Source organism: Lissotriton helveticus, chromosome 6 (assembly GCF_964261635.1).
Source record: "Lissotriton helveticus chromosome 6, aLisHel1.1, whole genome shotgun sequence".
Taxonomy (NCBI): domain Eukaryota; kingdom Metazoa; phylum Chordata; class Amphibia; order Caudata; family Salamandridae; genus Lissotriton; species Lissotriton helveticus.
This window is the reverse complement of record NC_136067.1, coordinates 1,051,766,129-1,051,788,227: the sequence shown is the minus strand read 5'-3', so window position 1 is coordinate 1,051,788,227 and position 22,099 is coordinate 1,051,766,129. Positions and strand designations below refer to the sequence as shown.

Here is a 22,099-nt window from a genome sequence, read left to right as displayed (position 1 = left end):
GTAGATGTTTAGTTGGCCGTACACTGTGTAGAGGTTAGGCTGTTCTGATTGTTCGAGGAATATTTTTGAGTCGCTTTATAGGATCATTCTCTCTGGTGCCACCTAATAATTTTTTTTAATTTTGTATCTTAACTTAAATTTTATATTTTATGTGCCTTTTTAATCGATGAAGTGTACAGTATTAACTGGATGAATTGCATTGTATTTTTGCTTCCCAACAGCATATCATGTACTTATTTTTGTATCCACTGTGTAAAATGTATTGTTGTTCTTATATGTATCTTTTATGGCCAGAATGTGCCGAAATAAAGATCAAATTAAATGAAATATATGTTGAGCCCAACATGCAATGTGCATGCACATATATCTTTTCATAAGCTTTTTATATGTTGATTTTTCTTCAAAATATATTCTCTTTTTAGCCACCTAATTTTGTTATCTTTCATGTACAATAGTAATTACATAAAATGCTCTGAAAGAATATTATCAATGTTTTGCCAGAAAGAATATACAAACCCTTCTCCACATATCATTGTATTAAAAAAAATCAACCTACTTTCAAACGTTACCAGACATTCATTAGGCATACCTGAATTTCAACCGCCATCACACAACATTAAAAACCATAAGGGGACACAATGAGAGATTAGTGCATCATTTGAACATATGTATACTGTTCTTTGGAAAATGAAAAGATATATGTATATACATTGCATGTTGGGCTCAAAATATATGTATTGAACTATGAATGTGAAATTGACTTATGCAGTTGTAAAGTTATTGGGTAGGTAGTTAATGTCTGTTTTTTCTGGTTTAGATTCCCCTGGATCTGCCCCCTAGGATATGTGTTGCTTAGCGGCTCTCTTCTTTTTTCTGTAGGCCACTAAACTCTATTCCACTTTATTCTGCATTGCTCAACTCTTTGCTACCGCACTCTACATCAGTCCACTCTAAGTCACTCTGATCTACTCTACATCACTGCACTCTATGACACTGCAGGCTATGACACTGCACTCTAAACTGAAACAACCTACTCTGTCATTGCAGTCTTCGCCACTGCACTCTACACCACTGAAATCTATGCTGCACCACTTTACTCTACACCACTGCACTCTATGCCTTTCTACTTTGTCACTGTACTCTACCACAATGCACTCTACACCAAACCAATTCACTCTATGCCACTGCACTCTATGCAAATCTACTCTGCGCCACTGTACTTTCTGCCATGTCACTCTAGGTCACTGTACTCCACTCTATTAAGCCCCACTTTACGTCATTCCACTCTACGACACTTTGTTCTATGACACTCCACTCTACGATAATCCACCCTATGATGCTGTACTCAATTAAACTCTACTCCACTCCGTGATATTCTACTCCACACTATGACACTCTACAACACTACTCCACTCTACAATGATCATGCAACTCCCTCTATGCCACTCCATGCCACTTTACTCCAATCTATTCTACGACACACTACCCCACTCCAACACTCCATTGCATGCCACTCCACTCCACTCTATGCCACTCAGCTCTACTCTATGCACCTCAACTCTATAACACTGTACTCCTACACTACTTCACTCTCTGCCACTCCTTTCTACGACAATCTACTCTGTTCTACACCACTCTACTGTACAACAATCTAGCCACTCAATGTAACACAGTCTACGTCACTCCACTCTGCTCTACACCACTCCATGACACTCTGTGCCAATCCACTCTACTCCACTCTGACACTTTACTCCACTCAATGCCACTCTTCTCTATTCCACTATATGCCCTTCCACTCTACTCCATTCATGCTACTCCACAACACTCGGCGCCACTACATGACACTCCACTTCACTCCACTCACTCAACTCTATCTACACCACTCTACGCCACTAAACAACATTCAATTTAATTCACTTTACAACACTCCACACCACTCTCCTTTACCCCACTAACTCTACGCCATGTTGAACACGAGCCACCCTGGTGTACAAAATGGCTTAAACAAGTTGGCAAGCCAATAGCTCCTGCATGGGAAAGACTTAAGTATTGCGGCCCCCTTGTACCCCTTGCATGGGGCAAGGGTCTACGCAAAACCTTCATAAATATGGACCTTCGAGTCTAATAAGAACTGTTTTGGGAAAGTGCGATCCCTGCACAAACACCAGTTTATGCAAGGATCTCAATTATAGGTAATGTGGTTGTAATCGCACACAGCAATTACCAGGTGTGATAAAGTTTGTACCCTTTGTTAAATTTCGGTAGGTCAAACCTGCCGGAATTTAACAGGAGAGAAAGGCCCTGTATTTACTGGGGCATGCATATTTGACTTTGTAACCTCCAAAAGTCGAAATAAACAATAATTATCTCATCAGACGTGGGCCACTCATAATCAGACCTCAAGATAGAGGGAAACATTGTGCATCACATGTAAACGAAGCAATCACAAGATATTGAGTAGAGCGAGGGAGACATACAGTGCATCACAAATGCTGCATTTATAGATTCACTCTACTCTGAAACAACTAACTCTATACTGCTGCACTCTACGCCACTCTACTCTGTCACTCTTCTCTACCACAATGCACTCTACACCACTTTACTCAAAACCAATACACTCTATGCAAATCTACTCTGCACCACTATACTTTATGCTAAGTCACTCTAGGTCACTGTACTCCACTCTATGACACCCCGCTCTACATTATTCCACTCTACGACACTCCGCTCTATGACACTCCACTCTACGATAATCCACTATGATGCTCTACTCCATTAAACTCTAATCCTCTCCATGATATTCTACTCCACTCTATGACACGCCACAACACTACTCCACTCTGCAACGATCTAGGCAACTCCCTCTGTGCCACTCCATAACACTTTACTCCAATCTAATCTACGACACACTACTCCACTCCATTACTCCACTCTATGCCACTCCACTCTACTCTATGCCACTCCACTCTGACACTCTATGCCACTCCACTCTACGCCACTCAACTCTACAACAATTTACTCCACTCTATCCATTTCACCCTCCTACACTACTTCATTCTATGCCACTCCACTCTAGAACAATCTACTCCGCTCTACACTACTCTACTGTGCAACAATCTACTCCACTCTATCAATCAATCAATCAAGGGTTTCAAGGACAGCTACTCACCCGGAAGGGTCTCAAGGCGCAGGGTGGGGGGAGTGGGGGGCACGGCTCATAAGCACTTGTGGAGTATCATTAAAGGCCAAGTGTGATCAGTGGTCTTCCATGGCCCATCCGGGTACATGCGGTGCCGGATGCTTTAGGTGATTCATCGAAGAGTCAGGTCTTGAGTCCTTCAGGATCTTGGAGAGAGTTGGTGTCTGGCAAAGGTGGAGAGGGAGGGTGTTCCATGCCTTGGCTGCGAGGAAGGAGAAGGAACGACCTCCCTTTCGGGTCTTCTTTATGCGTGGTACCGTGGCAAGGGAAAGCTGGGCTGAGCATAGGGATCTTTGGGGTGCATGGAACGAGAGGAGGTGGTTCATGTAGGCCCGGGCCTATGTTGTGGAGGGCTTTGCGAGCGTGGGTGAGAAGCTTGAAGGTGATTCTCTTCTCGATGGGGAGCCAGTGTAGTGCCCGCAGGTGTTGGGTGATGTGGCAGTGGCTCGGTAGTTTAGGGACTAGTCTGGCGGCGGCGTTCTGGATGTTCTGGAGTTTGCGGGTGAGGTTCTTGTTGACAACGGTGGAGAGTGCGTTGCCGTAGTCCAGTCTGCTGTTGATGAGAGCATGGGTGATGTTTTTTCTGTGTTCAAGCGGGATCCGGTTGAAAGTCTTACGTATGAGATGGAGGGTGTGAAAACAGGAAGAGGTGATCTGGCGGTCCATTTTGAGTTAGGAGTCCAGGATGATTCTGAGGTTGCGTGCATGGTCCATGGGTGGGGGTGGGTCTCCGAGGGCAGGGGGCCACCGGGTGTCGTTCCAGGCATCAGTATGAGGGCCTATGATGAGTACTTCGATTTTGTTTATGTTCAGTTGTAGGCAGCTGTTCTTCATCCACCTTGCAACCGCTTCCATTCCTTCTTGAAAGTTGTGTTTGTTGGATAGTTAGAGGATGAGTTGTGTGTCATCTGCGTACGATACGATGTTGAGTCTGTGTGTTCTGATGATGATGGAAGTGAGAGGGGCCATGTGGACGTTGAACAGGGTGGGGCTGGTGAAGGATCCTTGGGGGATTCCGCAGGTGGTTGGCGTGGGCTCCAAGATGAAGAGAGGGAGTCTGACCCACTGTGTTCTGCCGGAGAAGAATGATCGGATCCGGTTGAGGGCTTTGTTCCGGATTCCAGCACTGTGGAGTCTGCGGGCTTGAATGCGGTGTGAGACTGTGTCGATGGCCACGGTAGGTCCAGGAGAATGAGGGCCACAGTCTCTCCTCTGTCGAGGAGGGAGCCGATGTCATCTGTCGCGGCGAAGAGGGCGGTATCTGTGCTGTTGTTCTTCCTGAAGCCTGATTGGGAGGAGTCGAAGAAGTTGTTTTTGTCGATGAAGGAGGCAGGTTGGCTGTTGACAGCTTTTTCAATGACTTTCGACGGATAGGGAAGTAGGGAGATCAGTGTGAAGTTCTTAAGGTCGGTGGGGTCCGCCGAGGGTTTCTTTAGGAGAGGGTTGATCTCTGCGTGTTTCCAGTCATTGGGGAAAGAGGCAGTCTTTAAGGATCGGTTGATGATTCTTTGTAGCTCGTGGGCAATGGTGTCCGTGGCTCTGTGATAGATGTGGTGGTGGCAGGAGTCCGTGGGGCCGCAGAGTGGGTGGTCCTCATGGTCTTTAGGACTCTAAGCAACACAGTCTACACCACTCCACTCTGCTCTACACCACACCATGACACTCTGTGCCAATCCACTCTGCTCCACTCTGACACTCTACTCCACTCAAATCCACTCAACTCTATTCAATTCTACACCCTTCCACTCTACTCCATTCACGCTACTCCACAACACTCCACACCATTCCACTCCATGACACTCCACTTTATTCCTGTCTATGCACTCAACTCTACTCTAAACCACTCTACGCCGCTTCAGGTAACTTTACAACATTCCATTCGATTTCACTTTACAACACTCCACAACACTCTCCTTTACCCCACTAACTCCATGCCATGCTAAACAGCAGCCACGCTAGTGTACAAAAAGGCTTAAACATATTGGTAATCAAATAGCTCCAGCATAGGCAAGGTTTAGGTTTTGCATCGCACTTGTACCCCCTTGCGTGGCGCAAGGGTCAAAGCGAAACCTTAAAAAATATGGGCCTTCAAGTCTAATAGCAACTGGTCTGGGAAATTGCAATCCCTGCACAAACACCAATTTATGGAAGGATCTAAATTATAGATAAGGCTCACTGTTTTCCATTTTTATGCATTTTTACTGATAAATACAAACAGTAACCAATGTGTTTTCTGTCTGTATTTATTTTTAAAAGGGGATAAATACAGAAAATGTGCTCCTTTTAAGTGACTCTTCTTGCTGTCTTTCATGAATTATAGCCCAACAGATGAGCAGATTGACAGCATGGGAAATTGAAAAACAGAATGAAATTTCATTTAAATAACTGCATGTGTCAACATACATTTGTGGTATAATGGTAATATTCGCCAGTGAATGTACTGTTATGTAATATTTGGCAACTTAAATAGCTAAAACAAGACAGACAATAATGAATACGTGTGCGTCTATCATTTAACTAAATATGGAAATGTGCAGTTTTACAACTACATTTATGCGCAAAACACAAAATAAATATGGATAAATACAAATAAAATGACAAAAAAATAAATGTGGATAAATACAGACAGAAAAGTTTAAAAAAAATACTATAAAACCGGGAGCCATAATTATAGGTAATGGGACGGTAATCGCACACAGTAATTACCAGTTGTGATAACATCTGAACCTTTGTTACATTTCGGCAGGTCAAACCTTCCAGATTTTAACAGGAGAGAAAGGCTCTATATTTACCGGGCCACTCGCAATCAGACCTTAAGACGGAGGGAAGCATTGTGCATCCCGTGTGAAGGAAGCAATCACCAGACAGTGAGAAGACCGATGGAGACGTACCGAGCATCACGATGGCTGTATTTATAGATTCACGATATCTAAAGGATATAAAGGGATTTGCTAATCCTCTTTCTCTGGGTTTTACCTTTGATAATCACATTATTTTGATATACACATAAACTCACCCTCTATTTGGAATACATGAATGCCATGTAGGTACTTGTACAGGTTCTGTCAGTGACGCACAGTGTCTGTGACACGGTGCCAGGTGATGTCTGCCTTAGAGTGCAGGAATGTGGACATTGACTTCATACAGACCACTGGTGGGTGTTTGCTTCACAGAGCCTCGCCAGCATAAATGTGAGCAGCTCAGATGCACAGGTGACCATGGCTTAAGTGCTATTTCGGCCATTTACTGGAGCAAAAAAAACCTAACCTCTCTCACTGCTATATGTTGATGTCAGTGTCACTGGGTGATTTGAAACATGTAGCGAGGGTATTTGTAAAATAAGAGCCGTGATGTTCTTTCGAGATATTCTCTCTGTGTCCTTTTGCTATGCCTATACTATCAAGTGGTTTACACATTCTGACAAGTACCCTGGGCAATACAGAGTCAGGGGCCAAAATCAAAAATTCGTGCTAGGTGAAAACAGTGCATTGATGCCCAGTTTTCCCCACAGAAATTCCTCTATGGATAACGTGATAATGGGGGTGCATGTGCGCATTTCAAGCGGGGTAAAACTGCAACTGCACTTTAGTGGGCATACTACGTGCGATTCGCCCCAGACAGATTTTGACAGTCTCACCCCCTTCTCCCTTTGCTCCACAAAACACATCAGGCAAATAGTTGGTCTTCACTGCGTAGTCTTTATTAAACCTTCAGATACTGCAATCTTTAATTGTTGATTAACTGTCAACACTTGACCAAACTTTAACCCCTTGGCCGTGGCGGTAATTCCGCCGCGGCGCTGGGGGGAGGGGGTCCGCGCGGCACCGCCATGCCCGTGACGGAACCACTCCGTCACGAGCCACGGGCGCGCTGTGCTTGTGACTGAGTGGGTCCGTCACGGCCCCGCCCGCTCAATAGAACGCCACCGCAGGCGCGGAATTGACGCCGCGCAGGCGGGGCGGGCTCTCCATGACGGAACCACTCCGTCACCAGCACAGCGCGTCCGTGGCTCGTGCAAGGGGTTAATGATAAAACCAAAACCAACACACATTGTTATAAAAAGAAGTAGGCTTGTGAAGTATACATTTCAGCCACAGGTTGAGATTGTATTTACATTTCAGGATCTCCAGAGATTCACTTTGATGCATGGTGTGCCAGCAGGCCACAACCAATATGTACTGCCCCCATCTGGGGCAACTACCAGTCGTCCATCCCATAGACGCTACCACAAGGGCACTGCTTAACGACTTTCCCCCACGGGGGTTCCTGCACACCAGATATCCTTTCCAAAGTTGCTTACTACACGCGACGGCATCTCGGGTAGGGCAGGAGAGTCCAGGACCACCAGCGGGTCAGTCCCCTCTCGCACCAGCCCGTAGCCCCCCATTGAATGCCCGCTCTGTTCTAGGACCAGACAGTCCCTGCCAAAAAAGAGTCCCCGCCATTTCTCTTGCCCGGGACCCTGCCAGCTCAACCTCTAATCTCAGGGATGGGTGGGTGGGTAACTCGTTGCTGGTCCGATACGTTGTCATACCCCGGAGAGGACAAAAGAGGGCTACCCCTCTCGTCCTCCTGTATTTATCACCTTTAGGGAGGGGTTGCCTGCTGCGCACCTTGATGATGAGCCTGGATGCCCCCTTTTTGTTTCTGGCGACACCCCCTCTCTCTTCTCTGGCCGGAAGGGCATGACCAGCTCCCGAAAAAGATGCCACTAATGGCCCCACGTCCCTAGGTGCGGGTGGCGCCTACCATATTCCCTGTTCCTTTCTGTCAAACTCAGAATCAAGTGTAAAATTGCCTCAAACACTAGGGGCCTTATGTACAAGCCCCTTGTGACGCAGGTGGGTCTGTTTTTCCCATATTAACAGTGATGCACAGGCAGCGCAAGAGGCTTGCAAATAAGTCCCAAGGTGTTTAAGAGTGGGTCGCACATTCCCCTGTTTGTGCAGGGTTCGGAATTCCGAGTTGGGTGGTATTTAAAGCACCGCTAATTAATAAGTGTGTTATATACCTTATCCTTCTTTACATTTTGGCAGGTCAAGCCGGCAGGAATTTAACATGAGAAAAGTGTATGGTAATTTCCACACCACATAGATTTTGGTGCCTTAACCACCAAAATCCACATATCATTTCCCAAAAACTCAGAATAGGTGCCATTTATTGTACCCGAAAGATACTGAACCCCGGGGTATCATTATTTATCAGGCGCGCCTAACACTTGTTCACGGATTCAGGGCCTAAGTGTGGTAACAGCATTTCCCCCCAGGCGATTTTACCTCACAATAATTTTGCAGTTATTCGAATGATGGCCTCTATGTACCATTAGAGGTAAAACGCATGTGCTGTTGTGACTAGTTTTACTAACTTTGTTGTGTTTTTTTACATGTCTTATTTTCACAGCACTGTACTCGCACTACATTCTTCAGTGTAAAAAACGATTATTTGGAGGCAAGTATTTGGTGTCCAGGTCTAACTGCCATCATAAAGGTGTGCCTCGCAATTTTCTAAGTATGCTTTAAAATGCACAATGTACACCAATACTTGTGATAAAGTGAGCTTTGTGATAAAAGAATGCAAATATTCAGAATTCTAATTTGCAAGAGTTATAGACAGAGAAATATATTCATATATATGAATATATTTGTATATAAATTCACTCAAAAAAACTTTAGTTAAAGTTTAGTGAAGGTTGACGGGGATAAATAGAGCATACGAAGATGGACACTCCACAAGTTAAGATAGTTTTCTAAACTTCTACCCTCACAAAGTAGTGTGAAGGCCTCAATGCATGTCAGTAAGTGAATGAGAGTGTGGATGATTGTGTGATGCTAAATGAGTGAGTGGTGACATTCATGAGTAATAGATGAGCTAAATCAGTAATTGTGCAAGCATTTCTTTGTGCAAGTTTGTTATTTACTGAAAATATCTGACAATAAGAATATGATCCTTAGCTTTGCAGATTATCTGTTGTCCTATGGCACTCAATTTATGGTTTTATTTTTGTTTTTTTATGGTGGTGCACTTCTCCGTCCTTTTGTCAACAATAGTGATATAGTGGATGAAGTAATATATTGTTGTATGTGTGAAATAATGTGTCAGTTTATAAAGAGTGCAATGATAGGGTGCTGGAATATGAGAAGTCCGTAATTCATCCAAAAATGGGTTCTTCTCACAGTTAACAGGGATTACCAGTGTTTATTATTAACTGTTGCACAATTCTCACCGGTCATCATTGAACACAGAAATATCACTACTGTGCTGCTGCATCTTGCTCTACACCAGATGCGCATATACAAGCCTTATTGGTAATATCTCAATAGGGGATAAGGTACTCGAAACAGCGATTTGATGATTTGTGTTGTAGTTCACAGAATCTGGGGGCATATTACCAACAACTAGCGATATTTATCGCTAAATGCGCTTAGCGACTTTTTTTTATCGCTGCCTACCGTTGGATATTTTAGAAGAGAAAACATGCTATTAGCAACGTTTTTCTCCATAGCGCTAAAATATCCAGCGATAGCGGCGCAATGCGAGAATATCACTGAGAATATAGCGATATTCTCGCATTAGTGACGAAATGCTCCTAGCCATGTTATCCACCTCCCATTGGATAACATGGCTGAGAACTGGTCAGAGCAGGCGTTAGTTATTGGCGATAACGGGAATATTTCCATCGCTACGCCAGCCTTGTGAATAGGCGATAGCGACGTTATAGACTGCTTTCAGTCGCTAACGGGTTGGGTACGCCCACTTTGCATGTCATTAGCGATAAATATCGCTGACATGCAAAGCGGGCCCCAAACCTTTCGCTATCGCCTTCAAGCTGTCGCTGACTACAGTTAGCGACAGCTTGATAATAGGGCGATAGAATTTTCGCCGCTTAGCGGCCGAAAACGGCCGCTAAACCGGCGAAAAGTGCCTATCGCCCCCCCTTGATAATATGCCCCCTGGTTCTGTAGACATTTACAGCGATATATGGAATGTACGATCATATCAAATCAATTCTAAGCATGGCAAAATGTACCCAGTCATGACACCACCTTGCAGAAGGCCATGCCTTGGATCTGGCATTCGAACCCCTATGTTGCTGCTCTTAACTTTAAGGGTATGCACACACCGTCTAAAACCTTTTGGCAACCATTTGCACACTTTTAACTTTGTGTCAACATAGGCTTTAGTTGGGTGTGAAAAACATATCCCACAACATACTCTTCCTGCTGGTGTAGAGGAAAGGATTTCTGCATTTGGAAACATATTTGCCTGTTAGGGAAAAAAAGCGAAGGGGCATTTGTGCCTTTTCCTTAACCATATATACTGAAAATGAAGGAAAGGGAAGGAAAGAAAGGAAAAGAGGGGAAAGAAAGAAGAGCAGAGAAAAATGGGGCAAGGAAAGGAGTCGCATCTTCATTAAGTTCCATTTGTGACGTAGCATTTGAATTAGGCTGTATTTTAATAATTTCTAAACTGTAGTGTACATTTTGTTTGCCAGTACACCGTACGGCGGTTGTAGGGCACAGCACCAAAGCCTACATGTGCGCTTCCAGTGCAAACACGTCTCTTGTAGACAACAGAATCTCTTGAAATGGAAGCCTTTCACTCTGTGGGGCCCACACAATGCTTGTTTGACTCTCAACGCAATTTATTGGTTCCAAGAAGGGAAAAGAAAGGGTGTCCCCCACTTAATGGCCTGCAGAGTTGACCGGACAAAGATAAAACCCAAGAGCTGGATAAATGGTCTGGGCCAGTTACGGGGGTCCCACGGCAGGCCAATAAATAGCACAGGATCGGGCTGCTGCTATAGCACTGGTCAAAAAATGTGCTGTTTTCCCCTTCATTCCCCTATGGAGCAATTTGGTCTTAAAAGAGCGGCATGTTTTGTTGTGTGAGCAGCTCGGTCTCTACTGACCGTCTCTGTGCACCTTAGGAATTCCATTGTCGAGCCCGCTATATAGCATTCACGCGCTCGCTGAGAGGCACTCATCTCTGTAAAAAGAGAACAAGAAAAGAAATAGTTAAAAAAAAAAGAAGTGCGTCAGGTGGGTGATTTTTGCCACTCGCTCTGGGCTGAGGACATTTAGTTCTGTCGGGGAGAAGGGAAGCTAACAGACTTTTTCAGAGGCCACCCGAGGGGTTTCCGTCCCTCAGCGTCCTGACCTCAATGGCGTGTTCTGGAATGATCTTTGCCTTCGTGCAGGCCGCATTTCTGGTCGTCTCTGCCACCGCTGCCGATACCGATATTGGGGAAGGTAAGATTACCAGATGGCCAACGACAAAGTGTGCGAGACAAGGAAAACATGTTCCTAAATTCTGCATAGATATTCATCCAGAACCTTGTCGAGATTTATAGGCCCACACATTTGACGGGAAGTTGAAAGTGTGACGTTGTTAGCCACTTTTTACTCATGCCTTCTTGTTTTTGAGCCCTCAGAAAAATGTACCTCAAAAAATATTTAAGGATAATCATATGTGTACTACTGTACACCCGCTATCCATTTGAACCCACGTCAGACTCACACGTCCACCGCTCAATTTACAATTACTGTAGAGCTAGTCTTCTGTTGAGATTATACATACCTTTAACGAAATTTCTGAAGTATGCATTGCACCTGACTTACCTAGAATGAAAATGTAACTGACTGTAATTGTACTATTTTATCTTTTAGACAGATGGTCTAGATTTCTTTTAAGTAATGTATTTTTATATGCACTTAGTAGCGTAATAACCTAAATTAAATGTAAGACAATTTCCACCAAATTTAGCGCTTTTGGCTGAAAACCATGACCGAGGGAAAGCCACCTACAGCTATACAAATGCACGATTGTAGTAGGGAATATTGAACCCAGAATATTGACAAACCAGAATTTCATTACAACAATTTCGAGGACAAAATATTGTAAGGCACGTGCACAGCTGGGGGTAAGGATTTTCTGTTCTTGACTCCACATCTACATATATATATATCAAGGTACGTATATGTGGAGTTGGGTATAGAAAGTGTATAGAAACGTACTTTTCGATTTTTGGTCCCTTTATATTGTAACAATATTCTGTCCTGTCGAGAATCGGGTCTCGATATTCCCAGCCAGCACCCAAATGCATAATATTCATCAACTATTAATGCTGAGGTGTGACAGGGTGGAGTGATGGTTGCTCTTTGGTCTTGCTCCTTGTGGACCTCTACGTTGCTGGTATTACCTTTCTTCGCTGGCAAGGCAAGCTAACATTTGGTATATAGAAGGACTACCTGTTTTTCTACTTTGAGGACATTGAGAAGACCTACTGTATTGTAAAGGAGAAATAAAGTGACAGGTTCGCCTAAGACACCTTTGGGTTCATTTAGAGATGATAGAATGCATTGGGCCTCTGGAGTGTCTGCTGCTGGTCTGACATCTTTGCAAGAGGCCAAAACATACCAAGGGGCATTTTACAAGGAGTTAACAACACCAGAACATCACTTTTTCCGGTGTTTTGGTGGCTTTACCGCCTTTACCTGGTTTACAAGGCAGTGTTAAGCAAATAACGCCCCTATTCACGCAGCACTTAGTGTGAAAGGGGCGTGCAATGGGTGTTGCAATGGGCTTTCCACCACAGCACCCATTGCTTTTTGATGCTACCCCATATTTACAAGATATGGGGCAGTGGTAAAAAACGTGCCAGGTTATAACCTGGTCTTAAGCAGGCGATACAAGGAGACATTTTTATTTCTCCTCTTATTTTGCTCTTTCCACATGTGTGGCATTCTGCGGCACACATAGAGAAAAGCGACTGTAGAGATGGTTTATATGCAGGAAGGTGTCCCTGCACATAAACAATTGCCCCTGCAGCACAGGCACCCTTGCAAAATTGGCACTAGGGTGCCTGCGCTACCAGCGTTTTTAGCGGCAGCGTTAGTTGTAATGCAGGGGTGCATGACATTCTTGTGAATACAGTGCATCCCTGTGTTTTGAACCTGTTGGAGCACAACGTTACCAATTTGGCATAACACCACTTTCTGCCAGTTTCTTTAAATATGCCCCCAAGTGTTTAGCTAAGTGGATGGGAGTGGCACTGCCAAATTGTCAGCCCCTTCATTACTATATTGTCATGGTAAGCCCTGCAGAAACACTCCCCTGAGCTGTACCTGAGATCGATGGATGACTCAGACTGTACGTAAACAAACTGTGAACAGATCTTACGCTTGGAGATTACCTCTTGTAAATTGCACACTCAAACAGTATTCTCCATACTTTAAGGCATGGGTAAAGTGATCACTTGCCCAGGGTTCCCATTTTACAAGGAGACCCCTGGTAAAATAATTTTTCTCTAACCTATTGTACCCTTGTTGTTCTATCTGTCCATCAGAACCTCTCACCCTCTCTGTGCCTGCCTCTACCTCTGACTTTCTCCCCCGTGCCATTTTTTGGATTTTTCACCCCTATATATATACATATATATATATATATATATATATATATATATATATATATATATATATATAGAGATATGCGTGGCAAAGAACGTCTTCAGGTACTGTAAACAACAGACGAAGCGAACCCAGTTGATGGTGCGATTTTCTTTATTTAGTACCCAACACCACCACCGCCATGACACGTTTCAGCCCGCATGGGACCTTGATCACATATATATTGTTTGGCATCGTGGAGACTTGAAATAGAAGACAATAGGCAATACAATTTAAAGTTGTTCTAAACAGGGGCCCAAAAATATGTCTGGCCCAGGGTCCCAAAAATCCTTACAATGACATTGAGGCAGAAGCTGTAGATTTTTTTGTAGTATTAAAGACGTCCTGGCAGTGCGCTCTGATACTACCCAACTTTAATCTCAATATGCATGATTTGGACACAGCATTGTGGGATGTTACAGTGATGTGGCACCGGGTCAATCCACACCAGGTAGAATTTTGTAGATGATGCTATGCTGCCTGCACAGAAAATGCCATGGTCTCCATGTTGTTACAGCAAACAAATGATGGACGGAAAGCTGACAATGCAAACCATCCATGTTAAGCATAACAATGCATGCCCCCCCTACTGAGCGCGCTGCCGTCTTATTGTAATCCTGATTCTATAGGTCCAAACAATTTTGTAGCTATAATCTATACTTTGATATTACTGGCTGCAAATCCCATTATGTTCACATTGCCATTTGTGGTTCTCCGAGTTCCTTCGTTGTTCAGTCCGAGGAATGGTGGCATAGGTATCCTTGGAACATCTATGGTGAAAGCATAATTGTTCTGCTGTAGGTGATGTAAATCTGAGGTTTTGTAAAATCTGTCCTGCTTTCAATGTAAAACATCTCCGAGGAGGATCTCTGGCAAAGCCCCAGCCCTAACCACGGGCAGAGCTGAGAGCACTGCTTCATTTGTGCCTGTGGGTGCAAGCGGTAGGCCTGCAAGAGGGTGGTAAAGAGACTGAAAATGCAGTGTGGAAGAAGAAAGAGACATATGGGGCATATGTACAAGCCCCTTTCGCCACCACAACCTCATTATTACTGATGTTGTGGTGGCGATAGGGGCTAAGCCTAATATACAAGGTAGTGTTAAGCCACTTAACGTGGCTATAGCGCCTTGTAAATAAGCCCCCCTTTTACACTATGCTTAGCGTGGAAGGGGTGGGCAGTGGGTGTTGCGGTGGGCGTTCCACCTCAACATCCATTCATTTTGACACTGCCCCCTATCTACAAGGGTGGCGCACATAAAGGAGGCAGAACCAAAATTAAGACCAGGTAAATCCTGTTCTTAATTTGGCGTAACAAGGAGAAATGCATTATTTCTCCTCGTTTTTGCTTTTTCCATGTGTGCTGCACACATAGAAAAATCTAAATACCATGGTTTGTTTATGTACAGGAAGGTGTCCCATCTTGTCCATATACAATCTTTAAAAAAAATGAAATGTTGTCTCTTTCATGTGTGCTGCTTCATGCAGCACACATGAAAATGACAGAATGGCATTTTAGGATTGTTTATGTGCAGGAAAGGACACATTCATACACATAAACAACTCTCCCCTGCACGCAGATACCCTTGCACTATGGGGCAAGGGTGCCAGCTTTGGCGCTAAGTTTCTACTACTAAACTTGCCATTCGGGTCTGATGGATATATTTTCCTGGGGCCGAGAGACACAGCTCTGTTACGTAAAGTCACCACTGACGCAGTTCCGGATTACCGAATAGGCAAAGTAGACACTGGCCAGTGGGCCCCACTCCTTTTAGGGGCCCCCACCAACGGATCAAATTAAGCACTGCTCAGAGCACAGACTGCAGTGTGAGCAGGGTTGCCATCTCTTTGCATTATGTCCATGTTTCAGTCCTGAAGTACGGTCTGGGAGTTGTAGGCATCAGTTTCTTCCACAAAACCAATTTGGCTCTCGCACCTGAAGATAATCTTTAGTAACTGAAAAGCTTCTTTTGGAGTGAAAAGAAAAACGTAACTGTAAGAGCATGCCAAAGATGTGGCCTAATGGCTAGAGCAGCCAACTTTGGAACTTGGGTACCAGATTCAAGTCCTGGCAACAGCTTAGCCCTTCATGGTTCTGAACAAATAACATAACATGTGTATTTGTAAAGCGCACGATCAACCTTAGGTATCTTGGCGCTGAATAACATATGTTTAATGTTACCAATCTCAAAGCTACTAATTTTATCGACCTCAGATGGATAAAAGGCTGAGTGGACCTGCCAGGATTTGAACTTGTGACTATGAGGTCGAACACAGGCCCAGTGGCCATTAGTCCACTGAGCCATCAGACCCGGTCAGTTAATCTTTGTGGTTAATTTGAGCCCTTATGGTCCACTGCATTTATTTTTCATGTACGGAGAGCAAAAGAGTGATAAACACACACGGGGGAGAAGGAGGAGAAAGAAAGAAAAACCATCAAAGGGAGTAATGAGGAACCTGCAAGAGTTGGGGCAGAGAGTATCTGGTAGTGGATTAAAGAGGTGCATAATATGCAGCCTTTGTATTCAGCTCCTGGACATTTAATAGCACTGCCGCAAAGCTTCTGGGCAGAGCTTTGGACTCCAGCACTCATTGTTTTACAATTTAAACACTGGTCTCCCTGCACCCAAATGAAAAAACAAAATCTGACCATGAACAATGTAAATTGGTGCTCATGTAAAGCGCTCTAATACCTTTGGGCAAGTTCACGCTATATAAAAACAGTAAAAAGAATTCTCACCTGACTTTCTCCCATTACTGGTTGATTAACCAAAAATTCCAGGGGTAGAAGAAGTGACATATATACCCTTTGACCGTAATGATGTCACAGGAAGTGACATCATATGACCTTTGACCCTGCATCGTCCCAAGAAGTGATGTCGCCTCACCTTAATCCTGATGACATTATGATAATTACCATTGCTGAAGTGACATAATTGTATAATTAGTATTATATATTCGTCTAGGGGAGAACAGAGGGTGGGGGTTTCTCTCCTCTTAGAAAAGTTTTAAAAAAGTGCTTTACTAGTGCATTTTAAAGCACAGTTTTCACATAAATTTGCTAAAAAGCCATAGGCTCTAAAAATACACTCACTAAATATTCAAGCCCTTTAATGGTGTGCCAAAGCGAATGAAATCTGACAATCTCAATGAGTCCACCAATTATGTTTTTAAGCTGTCCTATGGGTGCCCCTTATGTAAAAAATTACCTCCATTGTTGGCACCAGCATTTTGCCATGGTAGCCCCCTTTTTCCAAACAATGCATACAATGTGCCAGTGCCAGAATTTTCCTAATACTGCTTCTATTGCATTGTGGAGGCCCCTTATGCCAAAAGTTAGGTCTAAAATGTCAAGGACCGCATTTTGTCATGGATGGCCTCATGACATTGCCACAGTTGACTTCTCATATGCCACGAATGTCCTCCAATGTGCCATCACCAGAAATTTGCTACAAGATCTCCCATTGCCAAGAATTTCCTCCAGGAGGCCAGCGCTGGCATTTTTTCATGGGTACTCCATACCAAAATGTACAGTGTGCCAGCAGTTGCATTTTGCCAAGAGGATCCCATATGCAAGAATTGCCTCTAGTATTCTAGTGTAAACATTTTGTTAAGGGTGCTTCTGTAATCCAAGAAGCATGCCAGGTACAACAGCGGCTCTACAAGCATTACAACACATGCTCACTTACATTCACTTATTTACAATAATTTTGTCATTAGCACTCACTTGCACTCATTCATTTTCACCTACTTTTGTTTACTCATTCCCAACCCTGAATCACTTGTTCGCACTCTCTCACTCTGAATCACTTACACTTACTGTTAAAATGGGGATCTCTAGTTGGCAGCGGCTGTCGCTGAGGTCCAAATAGGGATCCTTCTTCCTAAGTCAGAGTAGGGGGCTACAACCTTTGATAACCCGTGCTCAACCCTGTGGTAACGTAGCACGAGCAGACAGGCCTATCTCAGAGGCAGTGTGTGAAGCATTTATGACCATGCACAATAACGCAGGAGAGACGCTACTAATGGACACCGCAAGTAGTTATAGAAAAATAGTTATCTTTATATAGACTGAACGGGAAACATCACTTACAACGCAACTTTTACCACGCAATGCTTTTACATCGCAGCTTTTACAACGCAAACCATTACAACGCATTGCGCTGGGGGGCGCTCTAGGATAGGGAATACGTTTAATTTACTGTCCAACACCTTCCCTAGTGTCCACGGGGACTGGAGTTGGAATAGTAAATTAAACTATTCACTATCCAGCACCCCAAAGCGCTATGCGTTGTAATGGTATGCGTTGTAAAACTCGCGTTGTAAAAGCATGCGATGTAAAAGCATGCGTTGTAATGTCGTACATCCAGACTGAACACAAGGCTAAAAGTACTCAGGAGCCACAATGCACATAATTACAGACTTACTTCAAAGCAATAAAGGCACTCGAAAAGGGTCTGGAACGGACTTAGTTCGAGGCCGGGGTCCACACGACCCAGTGATGCACAATGTACCTGAGATTTAAAGGGGCACGGCACGCAGCCTCATACGGAAGCCGTGGTGATGACAGGTGGATTTGCAGCGGCCACAGCTACCAGCTGTAGCAGTCCACGACATGCACTCACGATAATCCTGGGACGGGGCTTAAAGGCGGGCACTCAGTGGCACGCGTAGGTGGTAACAAGATCCTTGAAGTGGTGACTAGTGCGGGCACTCAGCGGCACAGCTCCTCAGCTGCAGCGGCCCACAATAGCGATATCAATGATTCTCGTAGGATGGCAAATGCGGGCACTCAGCGGCACAGCTCCTCAGCTACAGCGGCCCACAATAGCAATAGCGATGATTCTCGTAGGACGGCAAATGCGGGCACTCAGCAGCACAGCTCCTCAGCTGCAGCGGCCCACAATAGCGATAACGATGATTCTCATAGGACGGCAAATGAGGGCACCCAGCGGCACAGCTCCTCAGTTGCAGCAGCCCACAATAGCAATAGCGATGATTCTCGTAGGACGGCAAATGTGGGCCTCACCTGCGTGTAGAATCCCCCTCAAATAGGAATCCAGATGGCTGATGGGTGAAGTCTAATGTCCCTGAGACTTCAGCAGGAGGCAATCTCAAATCAGGCCCTTGGGTAGTTGCTTCAGCAAGATGGATGAATGTTTAAAAGTCCTTTCCCTCTAGTTACACTGACAGAGGTTCGTCTTGACATCCAGAAGTAACACACCCTGTAGGGGTTTTTGCACAGATTTTTATACCCCCAAAATTATTTGTTCTCAAAAGTCACAATACCCCTGAACCTAGCCAGAACCAGTTTGGTGTTGTCCTGGAGAACTTTGTTTACAGGGCTCCATTCTGCCTTTGAGGAAGAGGGGGTCTGTCATCAGACGCACAGTGGGAGGTGGAGCCATCATTCACCTTACCAGGTACCGCCCTGCTCAGATCAAAGGGGCACCCCTCCCCATACTCGAACTGCAGACCTCTCTATTCCATCCAGGTCGGGCTCAGCCTGCCCTGTACCCCCAAAACCAGACAGCCAATACACATAACAGCAGAGCACACTGGGAGGCTTAGGCAAGAAAATACCTACTTTCTAAAAGTGGTATTTTCAAACACAGATTATAAAAGTAATCCTCACTACAAGATGTACTTTAATATTCGGGGCTCAGGCATACTATATTCGACTGCCCACTTTACAAGCTGCTTCGGTGGGTGGCACAATCAGCGCTGCAGGCCCACCAGCAGCATTCAGTCTACCCGCCCTGGGCACGCACGGTGCACTATACTAGGGACTAACAGGTAAACCAAATGAGCCAAATATGGGAATACCAATTCATAGAGTCAATTTACAGTAGGGAGCATTTGCGCTGTTGCACTGATTGGCAATGGCACAGCGCCCAGAGCATCATGAGGTTAGAGCTCTGACTCTGATAATGCGAGACTCCCCTGTGTTCTTTGCACTGATTTGGCCACCTCTGAGGCCAGGAGTCGCAAAGGCAATGCCAGGGGTAGCAAGGGGCAAGCTAGGGTTGCAACTGCAAACCCAGGCGACCCCTAATGACGCCCATGCATACTCCACCCACATTTTCTGAGGGTGTCCCAGGGCTTTAAGTGGGCCGAGTCCATCCGGGTCACAGACCTGACAGTAAATAAAATTACAGATATCTTTAACTATACAGCTCGGAAACACTGATGCTGTGGTCAATGACTGGAAACCCTGTTAAGGTAATCTGTGTCAGTTTTGTGTTTCATGTTTACATTTTACATGTTTTACTTAATCCTGCAGCCCAAGAGTATTTGCTGTTTCAATGGTGTGTTTTTGTAGGTTTTTTTTCGTGCAGCATATTAGTCATGTCTAGAGTATGTTGGGTGTGGGTGTTTATAAAGTGCCACAATTGAGAGCTCTGAAGTTGAGGCTAAAGACAGTGTGTGCTTCTCACAGTGCCTGTCAGTGGGTCATAAAGGGTTTGAGAATGCCTGTTTATGCAGTACATAGCTATAAGTAGTGCAGTAGGTACAGTGGCACTGGGGCTCAGAATTGTGGAGGGCCCCTGCCTCAGCCAGACAATTTCTTCAATAATAACAATGTTAGTTTCTTAACAAAAACTTAGCAGAATTCAACTCTCTAGACTTAATTCAACTGCTCCACTCAGTGCCATACTGCAACATTCCACTCTTTTCGGGCTTCAATCTCGTGCCATTTATTTTTTAAACTTCTTTTTATTGATTTTCCGCAATAACACAATCATTTTGATCTGCATAGGTTATCATACACATTGTTATAGTATTCGAACAAAACAATCAAAATACTCCTCCCACCCCCATTCCTCTGGCTCAAACTAACATTTGTTTGCACGATAACAATTCGTCAATCTTGCAGGTTCTACAATACACATCCTGTGGATTAGTTAGAGAATATTGACATTACAGAAACCAGTACACAGTGTTGTAGTCCGTATGGCGTCTACATCATATAAAATCAGTTACAATCCTGCGTTGTACAGTCCCCTATTGTTCCTGAAGATCCTGAGCCACAAATTCCTCCAGTATTGTATTCCAGTCGAGCGATATTGGTACCCTTCTCCTCCCTTTCTGCTCTTCTCTTTGTAGTTCCGCTCCTTCCACCCTCCCCATCTAACTACCTCATTGTACCAGTCTAGCAATTTGGGCGATCTGGTGGCCTTCTACCTCATAGAGATATTCCTCTTTGCCGATATCATTGCAGGGTTCTCAGATCTGCGTGTAGGAGTTCCTCTATTTCCTTTAGGACCTAGCCCTAGTATGCAACAGTCCAATGACCTGATGTTCCCTGTTGGTGCCACTCTATTAACTAGTTCCTGTACTGTCGACCAGTAGTGCAATAGTCTCGGGCAGTCCCACAACATGTGCAGTAAGCCCACATTTGGGAAGCAGCAGCGGGGGGAATCCCCTGAAACCTCTGGAAACATTTTGCTGAGTTTGTGAGGGGTTAGATACGCATGGTGTACTATCATGAGCGGAATAAATTTAAACTTTGGGTTTCTAGAGATCTTGCATGGTTGTTCTAACAGTACCCCCCATTTCTTATCCGTTAGTATGCAACCAACATCCGTGTCCCATCTATCTCAAATCGATTGTAGTGACACAGACGTGCAAATACCCCGATATAACCACTTTGTCAGGTGTCCCCCATTCCCCATCAAATATTGCATATGCGTTAACGCATGGGTCTGAGTCTCATGCCCCCTAGGACGCCACACCGTCTTAACATATCGGGAAATATGTGCATGCAGTAAAAACAACCTATCTGACACTCCGATTCCCGCACTAAGGTGTCATGACTCATCAGTATGCCGTCGTGGAAGAGATCGCCTACTGTGGAAACTCCTGTCTCTGCCCATATCCCTATATGTCTGATTGTCACACGTCCTGAGGGAAGTGGAAGGCCCAGTAGACCTATATTAGGGGCATACAGCATTGAGGTATTGGTGTAGCGTGTGTCCCTCTTCCAATAACTTAGAGCCATGCGCAATAGTGGGGATGTCGGCACCAAAACCCTTCTTCCTGGTAACGGTAATACATGTAGTTCCCCGCGCTCCCACGCCAGTGTGGTCATGAGTATTTCTCTCAGGTTGTGGCCTTTTATCCAATATGCTAACCACTGCAACTGGCCTGCATACCAATAAGCCCTCATGTCAGGGACTCCCATACCTCCCTGTTTTGTGGGCAATTGTAGCTTAGTAAGCCCTATCCGCCTATTCCCCAAGCGCCATATTAATTCAATTAGCAAGGTGTCTAGTATTTTAAATATAAATAGTGGAATCAGAATGGGCATTTAACAAAATAATATAACTGTCTCTGTAACATCACGATTTTAGCTATGGCTATCCGCCCGGCCACTGATAGTGGTAAGGAAGTTCAAAACTTACTCTGTTTCTGGAGTGATGTTATAGACTGGGTCAAGTTACAATCCAGAATATCCTC

At 44.5% G+C, this 22,099-nt stretch overlaps 1 protein-coding gene across 1 annotated transcript in view; it reads left to right on the top strand.

The window, feature by feature from the left end:
• Positions 1-11,285: 11,285 nt before the first annotated feature.
• The window catches only part of LOC144761640 (alpha-tectorin-like), a 317,960-nt gene continuing 307,146 nt past the window's right edge, over positions 11,286-22,099 (top strand). Inside the window, exon 1 of the mRNA XM_078646930.1 lies at positions 11,286-11,448. Within this exon, the coding sequence (XP_078503056.1) occupies positions 11,361-11,448 (88 nt within the window). The 5' untranslated portion in view covers positions 11,286-11,360. The remainder of the gene's footprint in view (positions 11,449-22,099) is intronic.